We start from the raw sequence: 25,525 nt of genomic DNA, 5'->3' as shown, positions 1-25,525 counted from the left end.
CGAGAAAACAACTATCAATCAAGCACCGAGAGGAGATAATTGATTAAACGAAGCTGAAAACCCCCGAAAGAAACCAAATCTAAAATTTCTACGCATTTTTAAACCATTTTCGCCCGCAGACTCGATATGTGCCGTCGCACCTCCGCTTATGGCGAATGTAACCGCGGCACCGCAGGTAAAGACCCAACCGCTGGCTGGCAATTTGTTAGCCAACGTCTGTACAGATAAATGCAAAAATGATACAAAAAGAAACACAGAAGTTAAGCAAACGCGTCAAAAATAAATAACATTAAAGGCGGCCACCGCCGAACCCAAAAATGCGTCGCTCCATCATCAACCAAATCAAGCAAATTTAATTGAATTTCATGCACGTCTCTTTGTCTCTATTTTTATCCTCTCTACTCTACTGCTGCTCCACCTCTCCACCTCTCTCTTTCCGAGATCTGGAAACTATAATCTCAACTGAACTGTATGTGTCTTTGTCTTTGTCTTTGTTTGTGTCGCACGCGGCTTCTGGGCAGCGAGAAGAACAAGAACAGGAAATGGCTGCGCATGCGCCATTTTCCTTCCCGAACTGTACTTTGTACTTCTCAACACTGCCCGCAAGAACCTTTCCAATTCAGCTTTTCGTACGAGCATCACTGTACAGTCTCTCTCACTCCTATCGACCTGCCTTTGTTCTGTGTGTAAATATTTATCAATTACAGATTTACGTTTTTGAATAAGGATTGTCTGAGTAACACCTTGTGAGATTCGAGTTCCCCAGGAAGGGTGATCATTTAAGGCTCCTTTATAAGGAGTAAAAATGTTATGTTATGTTTATTAATCATAAAAAAGTGATACAGAAACAGCCAATGTTGTAAGCTTCTCTATTTTTGAAGATTAACTTTTAAGTTGAACCTAACTGAGTAACTAAAAAAACGGTGCTGGATTGACAAACATTGTCCTACTTTTAACCGCACATGAAATACATAATTAACTTTACTTAATGGGCTGTGGACACACTACTAAATATACGAGTATAAGGTATGGTAATTGTGACTAAGTTTACACATCAAAAGCACCTACTAATTAATTTCTCTCTCATATCAAATCACATAAAGCCAAAGCGACCAGTTTCTCCCAGCGGCTACAGTTATTATGTAAAAAATATAAACAATGTTTGCAAGTAATAAGAGAGAAACAAATTGCTCGATGGCGAAAGAAACATCAGATTTTTCACATAATAACTGCAACGGCGACGGAGACTCAAAAAAAAATTGTCAACTTCCTGTTGGACAAGAAACAAAAAATGCAACTGAGTAAACAACCCACTAATTGCCTAATTTCGGTCGTGTGTTTTCTTTCGGAAAGGCTTCGCTTACGTCGGTGGCGCATGCGTGGTGAACAAGCGGCTGGAGAAGGTGAACAGCGTGGCCATCATCGAAGACACCGGCGGCTTCAGCGGCATCATCGTGGCGGCCCACGAAGTGGGACATCTGTGAGTACCCCATGGTCCAAGCACTGGAGAAAACACCACCATTGACTGCGCTTCGAGTTATAATGACAAAGCTTTCTAAAAGCGATCAAATTTATCGTACAAAAGAACTCGTACTAACACGGATTTCCCTTAATTTTAGTTACACTTTGTTTAAACAATTTGTTCGCAAGAGTAGACTTTGAATGATGAGCTTGATGATCTTGGCACTTTTTCGGCTGTTGGCCAAACGAAACTACTTCTCCAGCAAAGTCAAACTATTTAGCGTCTCGATTCGGTTTTCATTTGGCGCCCAATCCAATAAAAAACATGAATAATTTCCGCAGCTGAAAACTGGTCATTGAAACTCGTTTGCATTTCCGTTTGACATCATTCGCCGTGCAATTAATCAATTAACATTTCCCCCTCTCCCCCACTAATCAAAATGTGTCCCCGCTCGCTCCGCAGGTTGGGAGCGGTGCATGACGGATCGCCGCCGCCGAGCTACCTGGGCGGACCAGGTGCCCAGCGGTGCCGCTGGGAGGATGGCTACATCATGTCCGACCTGCGCCACACGGAGCGGGGCTTCCGATGGTCCGCCTGCACGGTGCAGAGCTTCCACCATTTCCTCAAGTGAGTTCGGAATACAGCACACAGAATACAGAAGACAGAGTTGGCCTAACGACTGCTTTGCGTTTCACAGTGGAGACACGGCCACCTGCCTGCACAACGCCCCGCACGAGGACAGCGCCTTGGGCAGGTCGCTGCCAGGAACCCTGCTCTCGCTGGACGCCCAGTGCCGCAGGGATCGGGGCACGTACGCCTGCTTCAAGGACGAGAGGGTGTGCGCCCAGCTCTTCTGCTTCGACGCCCAGACGGGATACTGCGTGGCCTACAGACCGGCGGCCGAGGGTTCGGCCTGCGGAAATGGTTTCGTAAGTAGTTGGGGAGCTAGCGGTTCAGCATATTCGAATTCGAGTATTTGATCTTAAAACAACTAAATGTTTATACTACACCACTTAGCACTGCCTGGATGGTCGCTGCACACCACTGCCCTCAAACATCATTCCCGACTACGGACACAACTACCGTTTGGTCTACAAGTGAGTACAGTAGCATAGGTAACCCATCTAGAAAAGACTGTTCTTCCAGTAGTTTTGTTGTGTAAGCTAAGACCTCTCCTATTACTAAAAAAAAACACGAAAACACACAAACTTTGAGTTACACAAAGACACTCAGAAAGCAAATTTTTAATATACAACTTCTACACCCCTACACCAATTCGAAACAACAACAATACGAACACCAAAACACAACAACCCAACAACCCAACAACAATAGTAAAATCAACAACAAGCAAGATGCAGCCGAGGATATTGAGAGTAGTAGTGAGGAGGCCGAGTCCCAGGAGGACGAGAGTGAGAGTAATGAGGAGACGGATGAGGGCGGCACTAGTAGCGAGGAGCAGGAGGCTAACCAGCAGGACAACAAGATCGAGCAGAGCTCTGCCGCTGGCGCCGCTGCTGTGACGTCGACGACAACCGCGAGAACGACGAGCACGACGACGACAACGCCGACGACGACGAGGAGCACCGCGAAGCCCAGGTCGAAGTCCTTCGGCTACCTGCACCGCACTCTGCCCGAGCGACAGTGGGTGCAGGACAACGGAGTGCTGGTCAGGACGCGCATCAGCAGCAGCGTCAGCAGCAGCAGTGGCAGGAGCAACGATGAGTCCGTGGCAACCACACCCACGTCCACACCCGCGCCCAGAACAACCTCAACAACCACCACACAAACACCGAACATATTCCAAATCTATACACACGAACTACGCAAACAGATCGAATACTACCTACACATGCTACAGACACAACAACATGCTACCAAATTGCAACCAGAACAACAGCAACAGCAGTCACAACAACAACAGTCGATAGTCGAAATCCCCTTGGTACAAAAACGCCTTACAAATTATAGTGTAACCAGCAGCAGCAGCAGCAGCAGTAGCAACAGCAACAGCAACGGGGCAAAGCAACAGCCAGCGAACAGCAAGGACGAGAACCAGAGACAACAGCAACATCTGCAGGAGCAGCAGCAACTGCAGGACGGGCTGCCCGACGAGGAGAACGAGGCGACTGCCGGCATTCAGAGCAATGAAGCGATTGAGCGGCAAAAACGTAAGTTCCCCACACCACCTGCAACAGCAGCCAATGCTGCCAAGACATCAGCAACACCCACATCAGCAACAACAACAAAAACTGCGGCAACCACCGCCAAGCCGATAACAACTTCATCGTTTCTCGATGCGTACTTCAAAAAACTGCAAGCCCTGCACGATGGCGGATCAGCCAGCAGCACATCCACCTCGGTGACCTCGTCAGTGAGCTCGGCCACGTCCGGCAAGCAGCAGCAACACGTGCAGCAGCACCAGCAACATCAGCAATCGGACGGCGGCGCCTTCCTGAAACGTACGCCAAACCGGAGTAGTATTAAGGCATCCAAACCTAGTAGTAGCGGTAGTAGTAACAGCAGTAGTCAGCCCCAACAGCAACAGCTCGTGACAAACTACATTGGCGACACCACAAACAACCTGCCAGCGGTGTTGGACAATAGCAGTGCGGCGAGCACCACGGAGACGGCAAAGAAACCCAAAATCAAAACACAGAAACTCATACGCCGCACACGAGTCATGTAACCGATCAGAGGCAGTCGGTCGGCAGATAACCCAGAAATCAGTTACCATAAGCTACTACTTACTGCTGGCCAGCCAGAAACACAGATCCAGAGAGCTGCTCGCGAGACCGAACATCCAACATCCGAGGGCTGCCCAACAACATCCAACTCAACCACACACACTAAACAAAGCAACACGCATCACACACAAGCAAATGCCAAACCGATCGAAACCGCTACCGATTCGTTATCCTTGCGTGCGGTAAGCCCAAACCAATCCAGCATTCATGACGGGTTCTTAACTCCCCCAGTAGTCTAAAGCTTGCCCTAAAGTATGCTACGAACCACAGTAGAGCATGGATACGCGATAGTTTTAGTAGTATCTTATCCTGTACGCTGCCTGCCCTTGAATAAGAACATAATTCTGGTTGCTGAGGTTGACGAATCGAAACGCAAGCGCTAACTCATGCGTGACGGTCCATTTAGCTGTAATATGGATACCTCGTACTTTAAGCATTTGGCATCTGGCATTGCATCGACCATACCTAATTTTGTAGTGCGATCTGCTTTGACGGCGGTCCAAACAGTAGTTCTTGAATCTTAATTTTGGCATGACCTAAGAATAACTTAGTATATCATTTCAGTCCACTCGATTCCAACCAATCCCATTGTCTCCGAATGGCAGGCAGGCCTTGACTAGGACATTCGCATTCACACATTCGCAGACCTCATAAAGCATGCTTGACGAAAGACTCTCATACCACTTTCTATTGAAATAAAATTTTGAATCTCATCAGCTGATTCCTATTTTTCCGCGGTTAATTTCTCGCTATTTTTTTCAAAATGCATCGAACACTCGCCCACACACCTAAATAAACAGTAAAATCGAAACTGAAACGAATTGGCATTGAAACATGCACACACATACCAGCATACAAACATACACGCTCTTTCTCTCACACCACACACATGCATACACACTGTTTGAAGGCAAAACCAAATGAAACTATATCCAAACATCTTTAACTATAGCAATTAAGTAATTTATTTGATCTACAAGAGTGGCATGGATTCAGAAACGCATTCTGCATACTAAATATAAGACGGCAAAGTGGCAAAAGTGAAACAGAGTAATTTGGCAGAAGGAAACGCATGGAGTGGAATACACGCACATACCACACAACCACCCACACAATTTTAATGGCCGGCGTCTGCAAAAATATATCTAAACTGCATTTAAAATAATCCCAATATATAGTTCATTCTTTTTGCACGCCCCATAGGAATAGTATTTACGCTATCACTAATTTTCTTTGTTTATCTCTTTGCTCTTCCCCACTTCCGTTTTCGTTCCATTTCCCCTCCATTTCCGGACTCTGCAGTGGTTAACTGGAAGCTGTTTCCGTTCTAGTAAAAGTGCAATGCATCAACATTGGGGAGCGTTTGGAACTGGCACTGCCATCGAAATTGGAACAAATGTTTGCAGTTAAAAGTGTTTTAGCTAGAATTTATTACTATTACTATCTGTATAAAAACTATTGATTTGTTGTTAGTTCTAGCCGCAACTAATTTAAAATATTGTCTGTTAAATGCAACCCAAACAACAAAACAATGTTGTTTTGTTCAATACATGCATATATTATGTAATTTAATTTAATGCAAAATCTTGTATATTAGTACATATTATTCTGTAAAAAGTTCATTACACACGCACTTTGGCAGATAACATAAATTATTCTCCGGCCCACAAATCAATTGAAAGGAAATTTATAATAATCCCACTTTCCAATGTGATAAACATATATAATTTGTACTCTTTACTTAACAAAATATTTATCAGTTTTCGTGAAAAATTTTCTTGAAAGGTTTCAATTACTTACCTTGCCGCACTTTGCCTACAAGAAAACTTAAATTGTTCATTTAATTATTGTATTAATATTAGAAATCCAAATTCTAAAAAAAAATCATCACCCTACGTTTACACCTAGCCTAATGCTCTTTTTTATACAGCAAACAAAATGTAAAAGCTAAGTTTTAGTTGTAGTTAACTGAACATCTTACAATAAATGAAACTGTACATTTATCACACACAAAAAAAAGAAAAAACTAGGTTAAAAATAAATAAATATAAAGAAAATCTATTTGTATAAAATAATTTTTTCCTATTTAATAAAAATGGTTTCTAAATGTGGGGTAAACAAGACAAGAAAGCTTTGCATTCATTACAAATATATATGTACATAGTAAAAAATTTTTTGTCCTATTGTTTTCTGTTGTTAGTTCGATCCTGTCCCGGATCATCTGCTGCGCACCCAATTACTGGCGCACATTAAAATTTAATGTCCCTCACAAAACTGTTTGTTGTCACGCCAACAGCAACTATAATTGAATTTATTTATTACTTGTGCGTAGCGTGCCAATTTCGCACAAAAATTTGGCTAGTTTTAAGACGCCAAATAAACAAATGTGCTTGTGTCACATTTTCCACAAGGCCAAAGAACTGCCCAGGCATTTCAATGCTCGGTTCTGTACTTTGTCACGAGCACTACTACAAGTATCTTGGTGTGATTTTGGATAGAGGGCTTACTTTCCAGAGGCACACCACAATGATCAAGCAGGCAGTGCTCTCAAAGGCAGCAAACATGTCCTGGCTACTTGCGTCAAATAATAAGCTCTCCTTGTCGAACAAAGTTCGCATATATAAATCGATTCTCAGTCCAATCTGGAAATATGGATTACAAATATATGGCATAGCGTCTAAGTCGAACCTAAATAAAATCCGAATAGCGCAAAGCAAGATAGTGAGATCGATTTGCAATGCCCCCTGGTTCATGAGAACGAGAGATATCGAAAGAGATCTCAAAATCCCTAAGATTGGCGATGTTTGTCGCGCACATGCTGAAAGCTACTTCAGACGCCTTGGCTCTCATCCTAACTCCCTGGCGAAGAGGCTAATTAGGAGACCAAGAAGAAGAAGACTTAAAAGGTTCCACCCACATGACCTTCCATTAAGACACATTTAACACACTTGAAGACTGATATAATTAAACTACACACTAATAGATTTAATGTATAATCTGTATACCAACCCTTTGTTATCCCCTATAGTTACAACCTGCTCAAGCTGCCACATAGGTAGCAGTATACCCGTTAATTAATAAATTTACACTTTTTACTTTTTTACTAAAAAAAAAAAAAAAAAAAAAATAACAGGAAAATAAAAATACTTTATAGGTGGTTGCCCATCCTGATAGTCCAGCAGCGCTCAAATGTAGGCAACATTTCTCAAAGTTTCTTGATTGCAAAACCAGGCAAACATAACCGCTTAGCAGGTGTAAATCGATCAGCTGATCAGCTTAAATTCGGCTTGATCAGTGTTGAGCGCGTGACAAGTTTTTCTTGACACGCCAACAACAACCACATGGAAATTTATTAAGTACTCGTGCGCGACGTGCCATTTTCGTGACACGCACAAAGAATCAGCGTGGTTTCGCATCTCTGATCTGATGCTTACTTTGAAGTAACGGTGCTTTCCAGTGAGACGGCGTTCTAATTGGTGGAAACAGTGAGGGGAAATGTGCCAAGGACAGTTATCTTAAAAAATAACCGTTATTTAAGTTAATTCAAATTTACCAGCGTCAGCCTGCTATTGATTATGTTGGCCTGGTGTCAGAAATCGATTTGGTTAGCAAAATCGGCCCTTACCAAAAATGCGAAATTTGGCAGCTCTTTGATTATGTGTTATGCCTAAAAGTATGCAATCTTTAAAGATCTATTAAATGACAAGGCATTAAAAAAATACGAAGGTTTTAGTTTAGCAAGATTGATAAAAGCATAGATGATAAAATTTATTCGCAGCCAACAAGAACAATTCTTATCGCAGGCTAGAAAGTGACACAGCTCTTAACCCAAGGTCCAACCACCAATAACGAAATCAAATAATGAAGAATTAAGGTAGAAAATCTCCCGGCAAGTCCAGCATTTCAGGGTCGGCTGGGAATGGATATTTAGGCACCCTTTGTGCTGGTGGGCAGCAATTGGCGATTATAGGTGACCAAGTTTTTGACCAAAGCGGCAACGGAAAGCATGCAGACTACGCCGGCGGGCATTAGTTTTCCGGATCGGTTCCATCGAGTGCCCATTAATCCGGCCAGGAACAAGGAAGTGCCCAGTTGGAGCAGGGGGCGTGGCGTCTCCTGGGAGTTGAGGTGGGCCCCGTAGCCGAGAAGGGCTCCAAAGGCCAGACCGGCACCCAACGAGGGAATGGAACCTGGGGAGACATGAGGTTGCACAATACTGTGGGAGTCCGATTCTACAAGAGAATCTTAACTTACCCGCCTTGGCGTATCCCATTATCCCACCGGCGGCCACCGTAGCTGCGTACACATAACCGAACCAATCCACTGGCATTTTTTAAGTTGTTAACTTTTTTGGTTCTTTGTTTTGGTAGTAAAAGGTGGTTAGTTGACCATTGAGTGGTAAAACAAAAATCCCTTCGACCAGTAGCAAAAACTATCTGGCAACACCAAGGCGCGGTGGTTTAAAACTATAATTTGCTGTTTGACAAAATTTTAGTGCAGACAATTATTTTTTGAAATGAAGTGTCCTTCATTCTTATAACCTTTTTATTTTTACATTTGTTGTGTATTGAAAACAGAATTTTTACAATTTTTTTTCAATCTTTTTTACAAAATAGTAGTTTTTAGACTGACGAAAAGCTTTAAAAGGAAAATAATATTTGATTTTATCGAAAGGGGTGCGCTTTTGGTATATTTTCGATTGGGAACATCTGGCAACACTGGCAGCAGATGTTTCCGGATGGCCTTTGAACAGGCGTTAATTGGACCCGAATTGGCTAAAATCGCGCAGAATTAAACGATGAAACAGTGGATAACTAGGAGAAGGGGGCACTGAAGGACGAGGTAACAAATGATTCGCGGCACGGATTGAGCACACTGCGAGATATCGGTGAAGCCAAGCCCGAGACACCCTGTGCGCGGAGTTTGTGACGCAGTTACACAACAAAATTCTCAGTAGGCGCCCAAACTCGGGGCAAAAACAAGCTAGCTGAATCAACGTGAGCCAGTGAATTGGTCCACACACACCACTGCACTCTGAAGCTCGGAAACCCGGAAGGCCTCCGATTATCGACCCCCTGCGAAGGTACGTCCATCGATCGGCGCTATTTTTAGACAGGAACACGCGAGAGCAATTGATTATCGGTTCACTTTTCAGCTCAGGGACACGGCGGCTTTCACTTTTAGAATCGCCGAGGGGTTCGTTGATCAGCCTTCGCAATGGTCGTCGCAGCATCCACCTGTCGCACGGAGACGGTCTTCGACTACAGCTGGAAACACGTGGTGGTCGCCTACTGGAACCGCTACCCGAATCCCTCCAGCGCTCACGTCCTTACGGAGGACACCATTCAGCGGGAGGTGCGCGACGGCAAGCTCTTTTCCCGTCGCCTGCTCTCCAAGACAAATCCTGTGCCCAAATGGGGAGCACGGTTCTACAACAATGTTCCAGTCAAGATTGTAGAGGACTCCGTGCTGGACCCGGTTAAAAAGACCTTCACCACTTTCACCAGGAATCTGGGCATGACAAAGATAATGGCAAGTGATAGTGGCCTATATTACCTTAGCTGATTATAAATACCATGGCAGAAATGTCCCTTACCTACTAGGATCCGTGAACGCTGTTTGTAGCATCGAGTGATCTAAGTCCCAAACAGAAAAAGTCCTTAACCTACAAAAGTTGTCATAGCGCCAAGTTAAAAATTTTAATTGGGTTATTTAGTTTACGTAAAATTATAGGGGATAAGTAAAATACAATTAATACGTTTTGATGTGTTGAGAGGGACTAGAAAAACGTGTCAAGTTCTAAACTTTGCCTTTTAGAAATTTAATTGCATTTCAATTTAAGATGTAATATGTTTCCTCCATTTTACAATATTTTTTGCAGGGGCTTTAAGACATCGGTATTTTGAGATTTCCGAAATGAATTAAAAACTATTAATATCGCCTTACTTTTTTCCTTATAGAAAGTCGATGAAATCGTCGTCTACAGCGAACAGAAGGACGGCAGCACCCTGGCCGTGCGAAGAGCCTACATCAGCTCGCAGGTGTTTGGATTCTCGCGGGCTATCCGAGCTTTCGGCATCGAACGGTTTAAGTCCAACGGCAACAAGGCTTCCAATGGCTTCAACCACGTTTTGCGGCGTATGTTCCCGCACAGTCTGGTGGGCGGAGGACACCACCAGCCCGCAGTGACCCCGACCTCCTCGGTTGCTGAAGTTCCTGGGGCCACCACCTCCGCACCCAACTCATCCAGCAATCACAACAACATCGGAACGCTGAAGAGCACTGCTAAAGTGGGATACGAGTTCTTCAAGTGCCACGCCACTAAGATAGCGCAACTCTTTTCCGTAAAGAACTGAAGACAAGCTGAGCGGGACTCTCTGGAATGGACGGACTGCAGATTTTATTAGGAAGGAAACGAAGGCGTCGGGCTGACGTATGTTTTTAAACATTATTCCAAAGCAAAAACAACCGTATACTTTGCTGCATTTCATTCCGTGTGTGTGCGCGAGCCAGTCGGCTGATCGAGACGGAGGCACTATCTGCTGAACACATTTCCTGCATCCTAAAAAAGTCTATCATTAATCTTTAGTCGTTAACATTACATTATTATGTACCAATCTGTTGGGGAAAAGCCGTGTGTCGAATTTCGGATTTCTGTGTAATCTGTTGTATATTTTTCTAGAAAATCGCACACGCGTAGTTTTACTAAATTATACATATTAAAATACATTTAGTTTGTTAGAATTTCACAGCATTTATAAATTGTTTTCATCTGGATTTGTGGGGACTTTGTGATTTTTTGTAGAAAAATATTTAAACTTGTTTAAAAGTTTAGTAAAGACCGTAAATGTTCGTTAGATCCGGAGTTGCCGGACTTCTAAGACGGTTCGAACGTTTTCCAGCACTATTAGGGAGCCCCAGCAAAAGCCTTTTCTTTCAGGGAGCATATTAAATAACTGCGGACAAATTAATTAAGGTAATCAAAAGCACCACAAGGTTGATATTTTCATATGTTTCTAAAATTTTCTTAAAATGTGAGCTGTAAGTTTTCTAAAAGTGGGTGAAGATTTTTCATCTTGTATCAAGAAACTTATGGTGGGTGAACAAACTTGTCCAAATCACTATCACGATACTATCGTTTGTGAAACCGATGTTTAAGCAGCTGGGCCATGCAAGCACTGGGTTTTTAGATTGGAGAGCCAGTTCCCCAGAATCGCACTCCCAGTATAAAAGCCGAACCACTCGCTTCTAAGTCGCGCAACAATTATAATTATCGCAAGAGGAACTGCAGTTGGAAACCGCGAGACAATAGAAAACAAAAACGCAGCAAATACCGTACAAATCGGAAACGTTTATGGCGCGCCAGGAGAAGAGGAAAAACCAGCGCCCCGCCGCCCCCGCCTCTCAACACAAAAACAACAACAACCAGAAACAGAGCTAACACAAAACTGAAACAAGAATCATATATTTTTCCTATCAATTTTGTATGGTTAAAAAACGCTCCATTGATTTATTTCGAGCGCACTGCCAGAGTTTTCAAGCTTCTTAAGACGTTGCCAGCTGTTTCTACCGCCCTCCGTTTCCCATTCTTCCCTCCTTCGTCAAACGAAAGCGAGAGCGCGGTCAACGTCCTGCGTAGAGAGAAACCGCGGGAAGGCGATAAAAGCAAAGGTGAGCGAAAGGACACCGGCAGCCTCTTCTTCTTCGCCGCTCCCCAAATAAATACAGAGGAATTTTGAAGTGGCAAAAAGTTGTTAAAGATAAGGTCCAAAGACCGGCAATCGTAATCAGCAACGTAATCCCCCGCGAACCAGAAAAATAAGCCAAAATGCGCCTGTTTCCAGTCCGATTCTCCGCTGCCTCGTCCTCGATGGCGAGCTTGGCCAAAATGCTCGACTTTTACTCTGGCTTCAACCCGTCGCCCCTCTCGATAAAGCAGTTTATGGACTTTGGTGAGTAATGGGTAGAGTAATTACCTAGAGGAGGTTCTTGAACCGCCGGTTCCGTTCCAATTGCCTTATCAAAAAGCTATTAAGCAATTAAACAGCTAAAGATTTTCTAGATTACCTAATAAAGCGGTTTCGAAAATTGTACAACCGTCTTGGAAAAGTGTACTCATTTCATATGTTATTAAAAAAGTTTATATTTACCCACCTCTTGTGTACGTTATTGCATAATTTATGAAGGCCAAGAAAAATGATACTTGCAATATAAGTAAGTCTAAAATTTCGATTTTAATTTATAAAAACCCGATCTTTCTAAACTGCTAAGCTGCGCAAAATTCCCGCTATCTAATAGCCAATTTCGTTTCATTGAATTGTCAATTAAGCATTTGCATTTGTATTTTTTTGTGTCCGCAGACTGTGGTCGGTAAGCGAGGCGTAAAGGCAGACACACTATTGCAGTATAAACAATTGAATGCCCAGTTCAATTCAGCTTGGCTTTGGATTTTCCTCAGCCCCCTATTTTCACCCCTTCCAAAAGCCAACAGCCTGTTGCAAAAACGGAAGTTAGAGCAACTCAACTTGTTTATGAGGTGGCCGTATTTGAATTCATAAACAAGTTTCGTCAATGAAACATGAGGATGGGCAAGAAAGCTCTCTTTCCGCCCACACTTCATTGAGCGCCGACAGGCGGCACGTGGCCTTCAATGACGTTTCAATGTCAAACCCACCACCCTCTTGACTATATTCCAAAATCCAGGAATTTACCCTATCCCAATAATCGAATACTGAGCATTTAGATTACTCAAAGATGGTATATCAATCCAAAAAAAATATCACAGAATTTTCGTACGTATATAGGGTTAAAATCTTTCAGTGCCACAAGCAGTCTTGAGTGAAAACTTCTAGGACGTTCTAGTTGAAAAACTGGCAACTGACGTGAGCACAAAAACAAAGCCAGGCCAAGTGGCTTGGCTGAAAAGTAGCAGGGGAAAATGTGGGAAAGGTTGGCCTCCGGAGGCTGAGCTATTATTATCTAAATTTAGACTTAAACAACAGGCTTTGTTGCCTGTCTTCTATCCCTTTTAGGGCGCTCGTGCATCGCCTTTTTTAAGCAGTCTTGGGCTTTATTTATGAGCTACAAAACAACAGAATTAGTTTACAAGCTTTTATAGCCGCCCAAATCGCCACCCCTCATTGAACCAACCAAACAAATAACTAATGTATACCTGCCTATACTTGAACTTTGATGTCGGTTCGTAGATAAGGTTGGTTTTCGTTTTTGTTTTGCACTAAACTGTACCCAGTACTTAATTGTGTTTTTCTTGTGTTTGTTGGGGTCCATAAAATTTGAGTAATTATGTTTATATCTATCGAGTATGTGACTTGTTATTGGATTGGAACACTGTTAATAAACTATCGTGCAACCGAGTGTGTGATGATTCAGACTAGCTATCGATTAGCGCTTTTAAGCCTAAGGTTCTAAAATTCACGTCTGCGTGTTGGGCCTTATTTATAAAGTCTGGTATAAAGTCTATTTTGTAAGGCGACCTACATTGTTTATGCGGAGCTCATTATACTTTCGAGCAAATATCTGAAGGCCAAGTTTTTATATCAATGGAAAATATCGAATGAATATATTTAGCTGCCCGATTTGGAATTGATTATGAGTTTGATCATGTGCCAACTTTTCTTGTGACAAAGAGAAACAATTACATATATTGAGGGTGAGGGAAGCCAAAACGCAATGTCTGACAATGCAAATGTATATTGTATAATGGAAGCTTCCATGGATCAGATCACCGTGACCGTTTCGGGCAAAGTCCAAGATGCTGTCACCTCATTTCACCCACGGCTTGGACCTGAACTTTGGAACCTCTTTTGGGATAGAAAAGAAAAACAGCAGACGTCAACAGTTAGCCGAAATAAACAGAAAACAGAAACGAAAGGCCAGAAAAAGAGTGAGCGCCCGGCGATAATAAAGACGTAGTCTTTCGCACGCGCCGTATTTTTGTCACAGGGCGAATGTGAGTCAAATATACATATTCGAAAGACTCTTTGAGAGAACATTTTCCAAAAATTGGGTGCCAATAAGTGATCTGATGCAATAGAAGAGAGCTATTACCGTGCTAGAACAGCTGCTTTTTGAAAATAGGGGATGGTCATGGTTTTAAGGAGGGACGAGCTGTGACGTCAGTAGTTCTATATATAAAATACCCCTTTCTAATGTAATTGCTCTGGCACAGTGAGTGGACAATTGAGTCGTTGCAGAAATTGCATTTCTCTGGGCCCGATTCAGCTGATTGCGTGCCATGTGTTGTAAATAATTTAATGCGCCATTGACGACTACATTACCCTGCCTTGCCAATTGAATGGCTCAAGCTGATAATGAGGATTGAATTGAAACCGCATCCAATTTTCGTTTCTAAGCTCTAGTATTGAATTTGTGGGGTGCTAAGTTTTCAATTTCACTAGCACGCAACAGTTTTTGCATATAAGCCGGCGACTCCACTTGTGTTTAAAACAATTTAACCAGTTTTGGCCATTTAAACATAACTGTTGTAGCTGAATATGCTTCAACTCGTTCCGACATTAAGTTCTATAGCCATAACACTTCTTATCGCTCTTTAGCTCTTGATTTATACTTGTAAATTTGTTGGTGTTAAAAGTTAGATTTATAGAAGAAATATTTGTTATTGTTGCTAGATCTAGTACAAAAAAATACTTAACAGTATGTCCGACTACTTCCCCGTCCTTATTTTAATAACATTTTCTTATCTGTGGCTCAACTTCCTTTTTATAGCAGGGCAATTTCGTAAGTGCATATAGCTCTTATGATTAGGACACTTAACGCCTTTGCCAATTTATCGCCGATGAAAGCGAGGGTGGGACTTATCAAACGAGTAAGCAATGCATCAAAGTCTACATGTTTTGGAGTGCCAGACGAGTTTTGTGTACAGCTGACGGGCCGATCGAGTCTGGAGGTTTCTTTATTTTTTTTTTTTATTTTCAACTACAGTCAAAACAAGCAAATACTTCGCGAGAGAGGAGAGAGAGAGAGATAGGGGAAAATAGAGGGTCTGAAATGGCAAACAAGTAAACAAAAACAAAGCATTAAAAGCTTTGTTTTGAGGTCATCCACTAGGCACTTTTGTTGGGCTGAACGAGGGAGGCGCATGTAGGGGCGTTTTCGGACCCCCTATCTCTCACGTTCCGTATCCATATCTCTAACTCGGATCTCTAGCTTTTTCGATCGTTTTCTGGCAGGTTCTTATAAGTGGAATCATCAGGTTATCGCCTCTCTTTCCGTATTTTTTGCTCGGCTTTATAACTCGTTTTATTGATTCTGTTTTGTTTGGCCAATTCGTTACAATTGACTCATAAAGCGGTTTCAGTCCAATTTGCTCGCTATAGCCACGTATTTATACATATATCTAGTTTGTTTTTGCGTTGTCTGGAATTTTAATTAACCATGGATGTTTTTCGGACTCCTGATGATTATTATCGCCATTAACTTTTAGCGAAAAGAAATGGTTGGAAATGGAGGCGTGTCTTTACCGGTTGGTCGAGGCCTCATCGATAAGGTGGATTCCTCGCTATCAGTTTCTTGGTTTTCTTTTTGTTACGAAACTGCTGACTGGACAAACAAACCGAAAAAACACAGGCACACACACTGAGAGAATCGACGGCAAATACAAAGTACCCGTCAAAATAACAAACACAAAGGCAAACTCAAAAGCTTGACGAGGACAAAGTTTTTTGCGGTTGATTTATTTCACATTTGCCCGAGAGCTTTGAACTTAGCTTGTTTATAAAAAGTACAGACAAAAGCTGAACAGACAAACACAGCAAATGTAGATATGTACATATTTGGCTCAAGTACTGTGGGCTCTCCTGATAATTAATCCAATTGAATTTATGTGGGTTTCAGAATTATTTTCTTCTGTGTGCGACAAGGTTGTTTATTCTGGCTAGCTTGTTCGTCTCCACGAGGTTTTCACTCATGAGCTCATGATCGCCGAATGGGGCAAGCTGCATTGATAAGCCCCCCGGGAAAATAGTTTAAGTAATCTAAACCATCAAGCAGACAAATATTTAGAAACTAAAAAATTAACTAGTTTTAAATTAGGGAGATCTATTATAACAAAATCACAACTCACATTCTTAATTTTTTTTAAAACAGGTCAAAATGCATGCGAAAAGAAGTCCTACATTTTTCTGCGCAAGGAGCTCCCAGTTCGACTGGCGAATATCATGAAGGAGATCGCCCTCCTGCCAGACAACCTTCTGCACACGAGGTCCGTGAGCGAAGTGAGCTCCTGGTACGTCAAAAGTTTCGAGGATGTGCTGGTGTACGAGAAGGCCGAGCCAACGCATGACAATCTGCAAAAGTAAGAATGACGATGTCCAAATGTTACATTTCTGACTTACGTTTGTTGCCTTCCAGATTTGTGGCCGATTTAGATCTCATTAGAAACAGGCACAACGACGTGGTGCAGACGATGGCTCAGGGAGTGATCGAAATGAAGGAGAACGAGGGGGGCCAAGTGGACGCTCCCACCGAGAGCTCCATTCAGTACTTTTTGGATAGGCTGTACATGTCGCGAATCAGCATTCGAATGCTGATTAACCAGCACAGTAAGTTCCCTGCATTTTAGCCAAGTGTATTGCTTACTGACTGTATTTTCTCTTGCCCAAAGCCCTGCTCTTCGGAGGAAATCCCCACGCGGGTGGCCGGCACATCGGTTGCCTCGACCCCGCCTGCGATCTGTCGGACGTGGTGCGCGATGCTTATGAGAACGCCCGCTTCCTGTGCGACCAGTACTACCTGACCAGTCCGGCGCTGGAGATCCAGCAGCACAGCAGCGAGCCCGGAGACAACCTGCCCATACGCACAGTGTACGTGCCATCGCACCTGTACTACATGCTCTTTGAGCTCTTTAAGAACTCCATGAGAGCGGTGGTGGAGCACCACAACCATGACAACAATGACACCCTGCCCCCGCTTAAGGTGGCCATCTGCCAAGGCAAAGAAGACATTTGCGTGAAGATCTCTGACCAGGGCGGCGGCATTCCCCGCTCCCAGACCGACCAGCTCTTCAAGTACATGTACAGCACGGCACCGCAGCCCTCGAAGTCGGATCTGCACACGGTTCCTCTGGCGGGCTACGGATATGGTCTGCCGATCTCAAGGCTGTACGCCCGCTATTTCCATGGTGACATTGTGCTGCTCTCCTGTGAGGGATTCGGCACCGACGCGATCATTTATCTAAAGGTGTGTTGGTTACTCTATGACTTATCTGGTCATGATATTTGAAAAATATAGAATAAGTAAAGGAAGGAATTGCGTTCTATAAGGTCCTTTCGAACTCTGTACCATTGAACGTAATTTGCAGTACACTTCATATAGAACGAAATTTTCCACGAATTTTATTAACCAATATGAACCAATCCTTTGCAGGCTCTGTCCGACGAGGCCAACGAATTGCTGCCGATCTTCAACAAGACAAGCTCAAAGTTCTATCGCGCCACCGTGCCCACGGGTGACTGGTCCAATCAGGTAAAGCACCCTAAGAAGAAGAAGACGAGCGCTGTCAGCCAGTAGACGTGTGAAAGTCCATAACGAAAAAAGCAAGAATGAGATTGGAAATGAAACGAACCCGCCTGGCTGTGTAAAAAGTTTGCGCCACCCTGCACCAATTGAATTCAACCCAATCCCAGCAAGCCAGCAACCCTCTTCCCACACCCGCAACCCAGTCAAGTGAAAAGTGTTTATTTATTGTTTAATGTCATGTTAATGTTAAATACGAGTTCTGTTTGTATGTGCCCCAACTTCCCCAACCGATTGTTTTTCGCAAACTGCTTTTAAATATTGTCATTTAACATTTGACATTCCACAAACATTTTTGGCCTTTTTAAAGCGGGCTTAAGTTCTTTTTAATTTTTGTTGGGAAGCGAGTGGCGCAGCGCCCTTGGCTTTATAATTACGTTTGTAGCAACTAAAATCCAAAAATATTTATATATACACACATATATACACGAAAATCGTACATACTCTAACTTTTACAGATGTTTTGAAACATTTACGAAATTAGCTTTAAATTGTGGATTTTATTTGGGCTAAAGCCCGAACTGCATGCAACGTTAAATTACATTTATCTTTTTAAGCACATTATTTAAATTTATTGGTTAAGAAATACAATTTTAAACAAATAAACTGGAACGTCTACACCAAAACTAGTTGATTTGTCAACCCATGTTTGAGTTTTTTTTCGATACATATACATCGAAATCGATGTTTCTTATAATTTATTGGATTTTGTTAAGCCCTTGAGCATTATGACTTTCACCTGCATTTCCTCTTTTCTTTTCATTCCCTGATATAACTTATTAACCCATCTAAGAGTTTGTGGTAATTTATGTTGCTTTCGGTTAGCCATTTCTATACTTAAATTCTCTCCACTGATGATTTCTTTCAGAACTTTTCCAATCGTTGGCGTTATTTATATGGTTTTTTAAAGAATTTATAAGACTGTATCCGGCCAGATGCATTTGCAGTTCTTTGGTTTCATTTATCGTATTATGCGGTAACCACTAAGCTCAAAAAACTCTCTGATCTTCTAGAGCTCGGATATGAACGCTCGTCAGCTGTCGGCCAGCATACCAAAACGATGTGACTTTATTCAGGATGCTTAAAGGAAGTCCTCTGGTAACCGCTATACAGGTTCACGATTCAGGACGTTTCAGGAAGCCACCTTCGGATACTCAAATCTTGATATATCACTAGTCCTAGGCAAACATTCCCAAACGGCAGCACCATCACAAGCAACTCAAATTTGTATTCATGGCAGTAATGAGTAGTTATCGTGTTGTTATTGAAAAAAAAAAAACGGTTGGATAATAAATAATGCAATTGTTAAAGGTCAAGCGATAGTTTTCTTTTAGGCACTACATTTTATTCTTTACATACACAATAATAATAGTAATAATAATATTTCTCTATATTGCATCGATAACATTAAATATTGTTCATTTAGCTTTGATTCTCCTCCTTCTTCGGCTCTATACAATAATTGATTCATATGCTTCCGGTTGTCTTTATAATTATTTTATACAAATTTCTCACATTCAGTTAGTTAGCATTAGCGTTTTTCACAATATCACTTATTAACATTTTTTCATTTGCTTTTCTCGACAATCAATTAAACTATTTAACTACATCAACAAATTGATACGTTTAAACAAAGTGCATTGAAGTTGGTTGTTGTGTTCTTTAGATCTCGACCTCAGATAATAAACGTAATTATAATAATAGTAGAAATCATAATATGCAATATAAAATCGACAAAAATCAATGATAATAAATACAATACAATATATAAACAATAATACACATTAAATAAATCAAATTGCAATTGGATTGGAATGCATGCGAAACGGAGAAACGTAGAAGGATAAACGATGGACAATTTTCGCGATGTCCTTAGATTCAATCAAGTTGAAGTGTGAAAATGGCCTTTATAGCACCGCTTTACTTGCGCAAGGGATCCAAGCTCTCCAGCGAGAAGTCATCAAGATTCAGCTGGTTTTGCTTTGAAGGGGAAATTGCATATTAGCAAAAATTGAGTCACTTGTGGTTTTTTTTGTTAAACTAACCTTGAAAATGGCCGGACCATTGTTCATCTCAAAGGGATCCGAGCCGAAAAGGTCCGTGTTGCCATTTAGGCCATTGCCCGTTGTCACCGAGTTCAGGCGTCTGGGAGCAGCAATCTTTGGCGGCGGCGCCACTGTAATCGGTAATCACATAATTGTTAATAATATTTCTAACTAATAATGCAATATTTAAAACATACACAATGGTGGTGTTATGTTCAGTTCGCTGGAGAAGCCACTGCTGTTAATGCTATTATTATTGCTTGTGATCAGTAAGCTGCTGTTGTTCGTGTTGTTATTCTGCAGCTTGTGGTCATTGTTGTTGACAAAAAGCTGCTGCCCAAAACTCTTGGCCGGCTCAAAGCCGAACAAATCATTGCTAATCGCATTACGGCCGTTGCTCACGTTGTCCTGAATCTCATCCGCACGCGGATCAAAATCACTGTCGGAATCGGAGTTGAGCAGCAGCTCGTCCATCTTCTGACTGTTGCTCTTGCCGCCGATACTGATCTGGCTGGACAAATTGTTCCGTGGGGGGACAATGGGCAAGAAGGAGCTGGGTGACGACGAGTGGGTCGATGCGGTAGTGGAATTGGTGTCAATCAGCAACTTGTCATCATCTGAAATGTGTTGATTGAGTTAGTTATAAGGAATTAAAAAAAACATTGTTAACCTACCCAGCTTGCCGTTGCTCAGGGCTTCGGTGGCCACCTCAACCCCGTTCTGCTGCTCTGTCACGGGCGCTTCTAGAATGTCCTTGATGCCCAGATTGAAGAGCATGGCATCCAGCTCGGCCTTTGGCAATTTGGCAGAAACTTCGCGCAGGCGCTCCTTGTAAACGTTAACGGTTTGCTGCAGGTGGTTTATCTGCTGCTGCGCCTTGCTAAGATTCGTCTTCTCAGTGCCTTCCATGTATTTCCTGAGGAAAGCGAGACAAATGGCATTGATAAGTTGAAGTGATTAATTTAACACGGCGAGGCTACTAACCTGTAGGCCAAATCGAAGGCCTGCCCAATGGTCAGCGTGATATCCGAGGCCAGTTTATTCGAAATAAACACAAAGCACTCGTGACTCTCTTCCACTTTTGCACTGCCATCGCCGTTTCCGTTCGCATGGCCATTTGTCGCCGCATCGCTGCCGTCCCGCGTTTTTACCGACTTGGCAATGAAGCTGAAGAACTTTTTCACACCCTTCTCGTCCGCACAATAGGAGATGTTGTACAGCGGAAACTGGTGGAGGATCTTGTGGGTACGTGGCTCCTGTATGGCCACGCCCTTGATGCTGATGGTGATCTCCAGCTTTTTGAACTTCTCCTGAGTGCCCGTCTCCGCCTTTTTCATCTGCTGGGCGAACTGCAGTTTCCGAATGGCTTCCTTAACCACCTCGATTCCTTTAGGCTGGTCCACACTCAGGTTACCAAAGAACTGAAACGATGGAACGATGGTCAGTTTGGTTTTAAATTATAATTTAAGGCTAACTCAATATAAATTGGGTCGTCACAAGTCGTGTGATTTTCCTCAGATCGCTCACCTTGACTAGATAGACCGCATGTCCGCTGATGAGCTGCTCCGGCGTATGCAGCCAGTTGCGCTTGCCGCTCTTTGCCTCGCTCTTGGAGTCGCCGTTGCTGCTGCTGCCGGTGCCGCCGCCAGAGATGTTGTTGCCCCCATCGGCGGCGTCCTTGTCCTTGTCCTGCTGCTGCTGCTTGCTGCTGTTCTGCTTGTTCCAAAACTTTAGCTGGGCCATTTTGGCCGCCGCCTTGCTGCCCCCAGACGTCCCGCCACTGTTGGCTGGCTGATAAGGCATTGTTGTTGTCGGCGCCGTTTTTAAGCGTTTGAGGGAGCTGCAAGTTGAATCGGAATTGACAAATGAGTTGCGAATTGAACTTTGCCCGGCGTCGGGTTTTTCCTCTCGAATCTCTCGAGTATAAAATATAATGTGCATACAAATTCCAGCTGTCGCTGTACTGCTAATTATCGTTATACAACCACTGAATCTGAATGTATTCTTTTGGCTAATTGCAAATCGTGTTCCGAGAGAGGGACAGCAAAGTATCTAGAATGCTCGAATGGCGAGAAGGGGGAGATTCGGGTCCATGAAAGCCAATTCCATTGGCATCTGCGTCACCACGGAGGGAAACCTGTTGCCTCCGTCAGCTGTCGACTCCAGTGCACTTGGACCTAGAGAATTCTATAAACAAATCATCCACACAGTCTTGTAATTATACAAAAAATCAAATCAAAACCTCAAACGATTTCTTTTTGGGTACAAAAACCATCAACATTCCGATAAAGTTTTCAGAACAGTCTCCCAAATTGAAAAATGTTATGTAGTTTATTGGTTATAGTTTGGCTTGGGTTTTCGCAAGGCTTACGTACAAATGTTTATATGTCGAATGTAGACGAATGAAAAGAAACTAAATTTTGTTTTTCTTATTTCACATTTTTGGCCAAACTTATAGTTGATTTGGTTTATTAATATTTCAGGCGGTCGTGATATGTATTGTCTAGAGCCACTTTTTCAAGCCCCAGTTGGGAAACGCACTGTATGGATGTAAGATTGCACTAAACAGACGTTATTGTGCAAAGACAATAAGGCAACAGTTTCTCAGAAATAAAAACCACACAAACGGGAAAAAAACGTAAACCAAAATTAGAACAAAGTCGCCCAGCTAAGCTGAGCTCACATCGGATCACAGTCACACCTTGCGGACAGAGATGATGTGAGGGACGGATCTTTTGTGAGTTCTTTCGTGCAATTCTCACATTTCGTGCCGTCTCATAATTAAGAAAAATCTTGCAAAAAATTAATGAAGCTCTGCTGTGTTTTGGCTCTCTTTTTCGTTGTTTTGCCTTCGCATGTGTGTTTTTATAAGTTTGATTTATTTTGGAGTTGGCCAAAAAGGGGGGAGAGTGATGGGGGCTTTGGGAATGGGGGTTTTGTTAGGCAATCGCACAAAAGCGAAAGCTAAATTGGCCAAAAACGGCAAGCGTCGCCGATGACGACAGCCGAGTTATAAAATACAAAATTCGAAAATAGCACAACGCTTGGCTTTTGAAGCTGAAATCAAGACCCGAAACACCCTGTTTCCCGACAATTGTGCGCAATTACCCGAGCAACTACACACATTTTTCAAACGACGAACAAAAGATAATGTCGACGACTAAGCCGCGGTTTGCATATGTATGTTTAGGTACCAGTCGCTGCTTATATGTACGCACACACATAAATATAACAAATTAATGCCAAGTCGCGGAAGTCATTCTCCGCATCTCATCGCACTTATGGATCCGCCCCCACAATCCTTCCCGCATTATTTATATGCAGACTGCGTACCCGATCGTACAAAATGTATATCGCCTAAATTGATATTAGCGGACCAGAGCAACTTGACACTATTTCTCAATGTCTGTACTTTAAAGAAATTTTGCAGATAGATTTCTTGGAAGCCTGCAATCAGCTATTTTAGAGGAAGCTTATAAGTTTTGTCCCCATACATATGAATGTATCAATTTTAAAAAGAATTTTAGACATAAATAAAAAAAAAGATTTTATGGTGTGATTTTTAAAAGATTTTTTTAAAGGATATTAAATGCTTTGAACTTGGAAATCCAGATGAAAGTATAGTATTATATGGCTTCCTGCCTTTGTCTAGGAATTAGCCAACCTGCCAACACTTGTTACTGAGATTACTACCAACTGCGATTAGACAAAGTCGTAAAGTACACATTAAATATGCAAATGCGGTAAGAGCATGTGGATAAAAGGGGTCAGAAAACAGAAAAGGGGGGAAATGTAAATTCAATTGGACCTGCGCACTGACTGTGAAATTATTTTGAACCATTTTCGGTCCTCCATTTTCACTCTCTTTGCTGACTTTGTGGTTTTTGAAATTTTGTTTTATGGCTAAAATGTTGCCATGTGTTTATGAGCATTTTCTTTTCATGCTTGTCAGACACTTTCTTTGCCGTTTTGCAGACCTTTTTAAGCGGTATTCAACAGGTGTTTGGCCAACACAAGGCATTGCACAAGGCTAACAAAAACAAACAAATAAAGCGTCGGTGTTTTTTTCAACTTTCATAATTAGCAGAAGCCGAAGCTGAGAAGCTGGGACACGCGGACCTTGCGTGTTTGTTTGCCATTGTGCGTGACTGATTTTTTAAAGGTACACAGAAAAAACCAGGAGCTTAACTTTATCAAACAGTTAGTTTTGATTTTATAAAAGTATGTAAGAGAACAGTCTCGGGCTATGGTGGCCAAGACTGGGATCTAACAACTGTTCAAAATATTACTTGTTAAACGTTTTTTTAGGGAAAAATAAATGCTTTGATATATATATTATCGTTTTTTTCTGTGCACGAATGTTGCAGAGCGAAATAATAAACACAACATGGGATTTCATTAGACACACTGGCACACAAATTGTTAATTTCTGTGGTTACTGTGGTAATTTCTTTTTGAGCACTTTTGCTTTTTGCTTTCTTTATTTCCTTTTTCTGCACGCACTCATACCGTTAAAAGTAGAAGGAGGAAGATGTGTAGGAGCAGTCACAACAATTCACCGCTATATCTGGAGCGCCTCGGCGCCAAACACAAACGAACGCGACGGGAGATGCCAACGAATACCCCACAAAATACTGGGCTCCAACTTTTTCAAGTCGTTTCGCTAAAGCACTTGAGAGAGCGCCAGAGAGAGATAAACAATTGCAGAGATTAGAGCAAGAGAGGTTGGTGATTTGTAATTTTAATGTTTTTAAGTGCCATTAAATTTTTAACAAAGACTGTCTTGATCTATAGCTCTCCCAGCTGTTTTTCCTCTCATTTCCCCTCTCTCTCTCTCTTTCTCCCTCTCTCTTGACCTGCCTTTCGTTAATGACTCTGCACAAAATAACGTTTCGAAGCGCGACTTTAGGCTTAGTTAATCGCTCACTTACTTTTGCTGCCTGCCAAACAATTTTCGCTAGTTTCACTCGTTATGCCTTGTCGTTGATTGAAGAAATTAGTGCAACTGAATGTACTACTTCTTATATTTTGGCTACACGCGAGGCGAAAACAAAAACCACAACAGCAGCAATGGCGGGATGCTGAGTTACAAAAACAACGGTTTACTTATCGCGCGAGCTCTCTTTCTCTCTTTTTTAGCTGAACTGCGCAAAATTACAAGATAACACAACAGCAGCAGCAGCAACAACAACAACGGTGTGCTATGTGAAATATCCTCTGCACCTTCACGGTCCGCTACTTCGATTTACCGATCGCGAGCCCACAAAAAAACTGACTGAGCTGGCTTCGATTGCGACCAGTCGGAATCGGCGGGTCGGTCTCTCTCCGGCTTGGATGCACTTCGAGAGAGCGAGAGAGAGAGAGAGAGCTACAGATGTAAAACTAGTTAGGCGACAGGTAGTCGGCCAGGGGGAAACAGCTGAGCCCCCTACACAGCATGAATCTTCCTTTCATCTGATCTTGATCGATTTTAAGACTTAATTGTAAAAAATTGAATGCTTTGCTGGGAAATATTTTAATACATTAACAAAGGGCAACTGCAACTCACAATTCTGCACTCAAAAACCCGACCAGATCCAGCGTAGGTGATCTCCTGTAGTTTTCTCTTTTGCGGTTGGAGCCCCACTCCCATACAAACATGTGTCCGCCTCAGCTTAGTAATTCGCGTGTTTATGTGTGGGTTTTTTGATTGTTTACCTGTTGTTTTTCAATTGTTT

At 42.5% G+C, this 25,525-nt stretch overlaps 5 protein-coding genes across 10 annotated transcripts in view; 3 read left to right on the top strand and 2 right to left on the bottom strand.

The window, feature by feature from the left end:
- LOC108090892 (venom metalloproteinase 3) overlaps window positions 1-6,270 on the top strand; it is a 45,106-nt gene extending 38,836 nt beyond the window's left edge. The window contains exons 9-15 of one of the 4 annotated variants that reach the window (XM_017189798.2): window positions 120-175; window positions 1,354-1,480; window positions 1,925-2,089; window positions 2,160-2,391; window positions 2,480-2,559; window positions 2,798-4,391; window positions 5,512-6,270. In XM_017189798.2, the coding sequence (XP_017045287.1) occupies window positions 120-175; window positions 1,354-1,480; window positions 1,925-2,089; window positions 2,160-2,391; window positions 2,480-2,559; window positions 2,798-4,151 (2,014 nt within the window). In that variant the 3' untranslated portion in view covers window positions 4,152-4,391; window positions 5,512-6,270. The remainder of the gene's footprint in view (window positions 1-119; window positions 176-1,353; window positions 1,481-1,924; window positions 2,090-2,159; window positions 2,392-2,479; window positions 2,560-2,797; window positions 4,392-5,511) is intronic. The other 3 variants (XM_017189795.2, XM_017189794.2, XM_017189797.2) reach the window with 3 other exon arrangements.
- A 1,666-nt stretch (window positions 6,271-7,936) lies between these two features.
- LOC108090943 (transmembrane protein 14 homolog) lies at window positions 7,937-8,626 on the bottom strand. Its single transcript, XM_017189879.2, has 2 exons — window positions 8,464-8,626; window positions 7,937-8,399 (listed from the first exon to the last, which is right to left on the bottom strand). The coding sequence occupies exons 1-2, from the start codon at window positions 8,537-8,539 to the stop codon at window positions 8,137-8,139; spliced, it is 339 nt and encodes a 112-aa protein (XP_017045368.1). The 5' UTR covers window positions 8,540-8,626; the 3' UTR covers window positions 7,937-8,136.
- Window positions 8,627-8,905: 279 nt separating this feature from the next.
- On the top strand, window positions 8,906-10,963 carry LOC108090942 (protein preli-like). The gene is made up of 3 exons (XM_017189878.2): window positions 8,906-9,292; window positions 9,365-9,741; window positions 10,170-10,963. Exons 2-3 carry the CDS (start codon window positions 9,427-9,429, stop codon window positions 10,563-10,565), a joined length of 711 nt encoding a protein of 236 aa, XP_017045367.1. The 5' UTR covers window positions 8,906-9,292; window positions 9,365-9,426; the 3' UTR covers window positions 10,566-10,963.
- A 425-nt stretch (window positions 10,964-11,388) lies between these two features.
- Window positions 11,389-19,076, top strand: LOC108090837 (pyruvate dehydrogenase (acetyl-transferring) kinase, mitochondrial). Of its 2 annotated transcripts, XM_017189704.2 has the most exons (6): window positions 11,389-12,161; window positions 16,336-16,543; window positions 16,600-16,790; window positions 16,853-17,427; window positions 17,614-17,712; window positions 18,777-19,076. In XM_017189704.2, the coding sequence occupies exons 1-6, from the start codon at window positions 12,038-12,040 to the stop codon at window positions 18,846-18,848; spliced, it is 1,269 nt and encodes a 422-aa protein (XP_017045193.1). In that variant the 5' UTR covers window positions 11,389-12,037; the 3' UTR covers window positions 18,849-19,076. The 2 variants fall into 2 exon arrangements, with proteins under 2 accessions (XP_017045193.1, XP_017045192.1); XM_017189703.2 differs by lacking the exon at window positions 18,777-19,076 and having other exon boundaries at window positions 11,394-12,161; window positions 17,614-18,409.
- A 10-nt stretch (window positions 19,077-19,086) lies between these two features.
- On the bottom strand, window positions 19,087-25,084 carry LOC108090836 (PTB domain-containing adapter protein ced-6). 2 transcript variants are annotated; one of them, XM_017189701.2, is made up of 7 exons: window positions 24,740-25,084; window positions 21,336-21,648; window positions 20,793-21,229; window positions 20,483-20,724; window positions 20,006-20,425; window positions 19,809-19,939; window positions 19,087-19,743 (listed from the first exon to the last, which is right to left on the bottom strand). In XM_017189701.2, the coding sequence occupies exons 2-7, from the start codon at window positions 21,609-21,611 to the stop codon at window positions 19,684-19,686; spliced, it is 1,566 nt and encodes a 521-aa protein (XP_017045190.1). In that variant the 5' UTR covers window positions 21,612-21,648; window positions 24,740-25,084; the 3' UTR covers window positions 19,087-19,683. The 2 variants fall into 2 exon arrangements, with proteins under 2 accessions (XP_017045190.1, XP_017045191.1); XM_017189702.1 differs by lacking the exon at window positions 24,740-25,084 and adding an exon at window positions 24,318-24,436.
- Between the last annotated feature and the right edge of the window lie 441 nt (window positions 25,085-25,525).

This window comes from Drosophila ficusphila, unplaced genomic scaffold (genome assembly GCF_018152265.1).
Source record: "Drosophila ficusphila isolate 14025-0441.05 unplaced genomic scaffold, ASM1815226v1 contig_414, whole genome shotgun sequence".
Lineage (NCBI taxonomy): Eukaryota > Metazoa > Arthropoda > Insecta > Diptera > Drosophilidae > Drosophila > Drosophila ficusphila.
The sequence above is the reverse complement of the archived record's forward strand: the minus strand, read 5'-3'. Positions and strand labels throughout refer to the sequence as shown.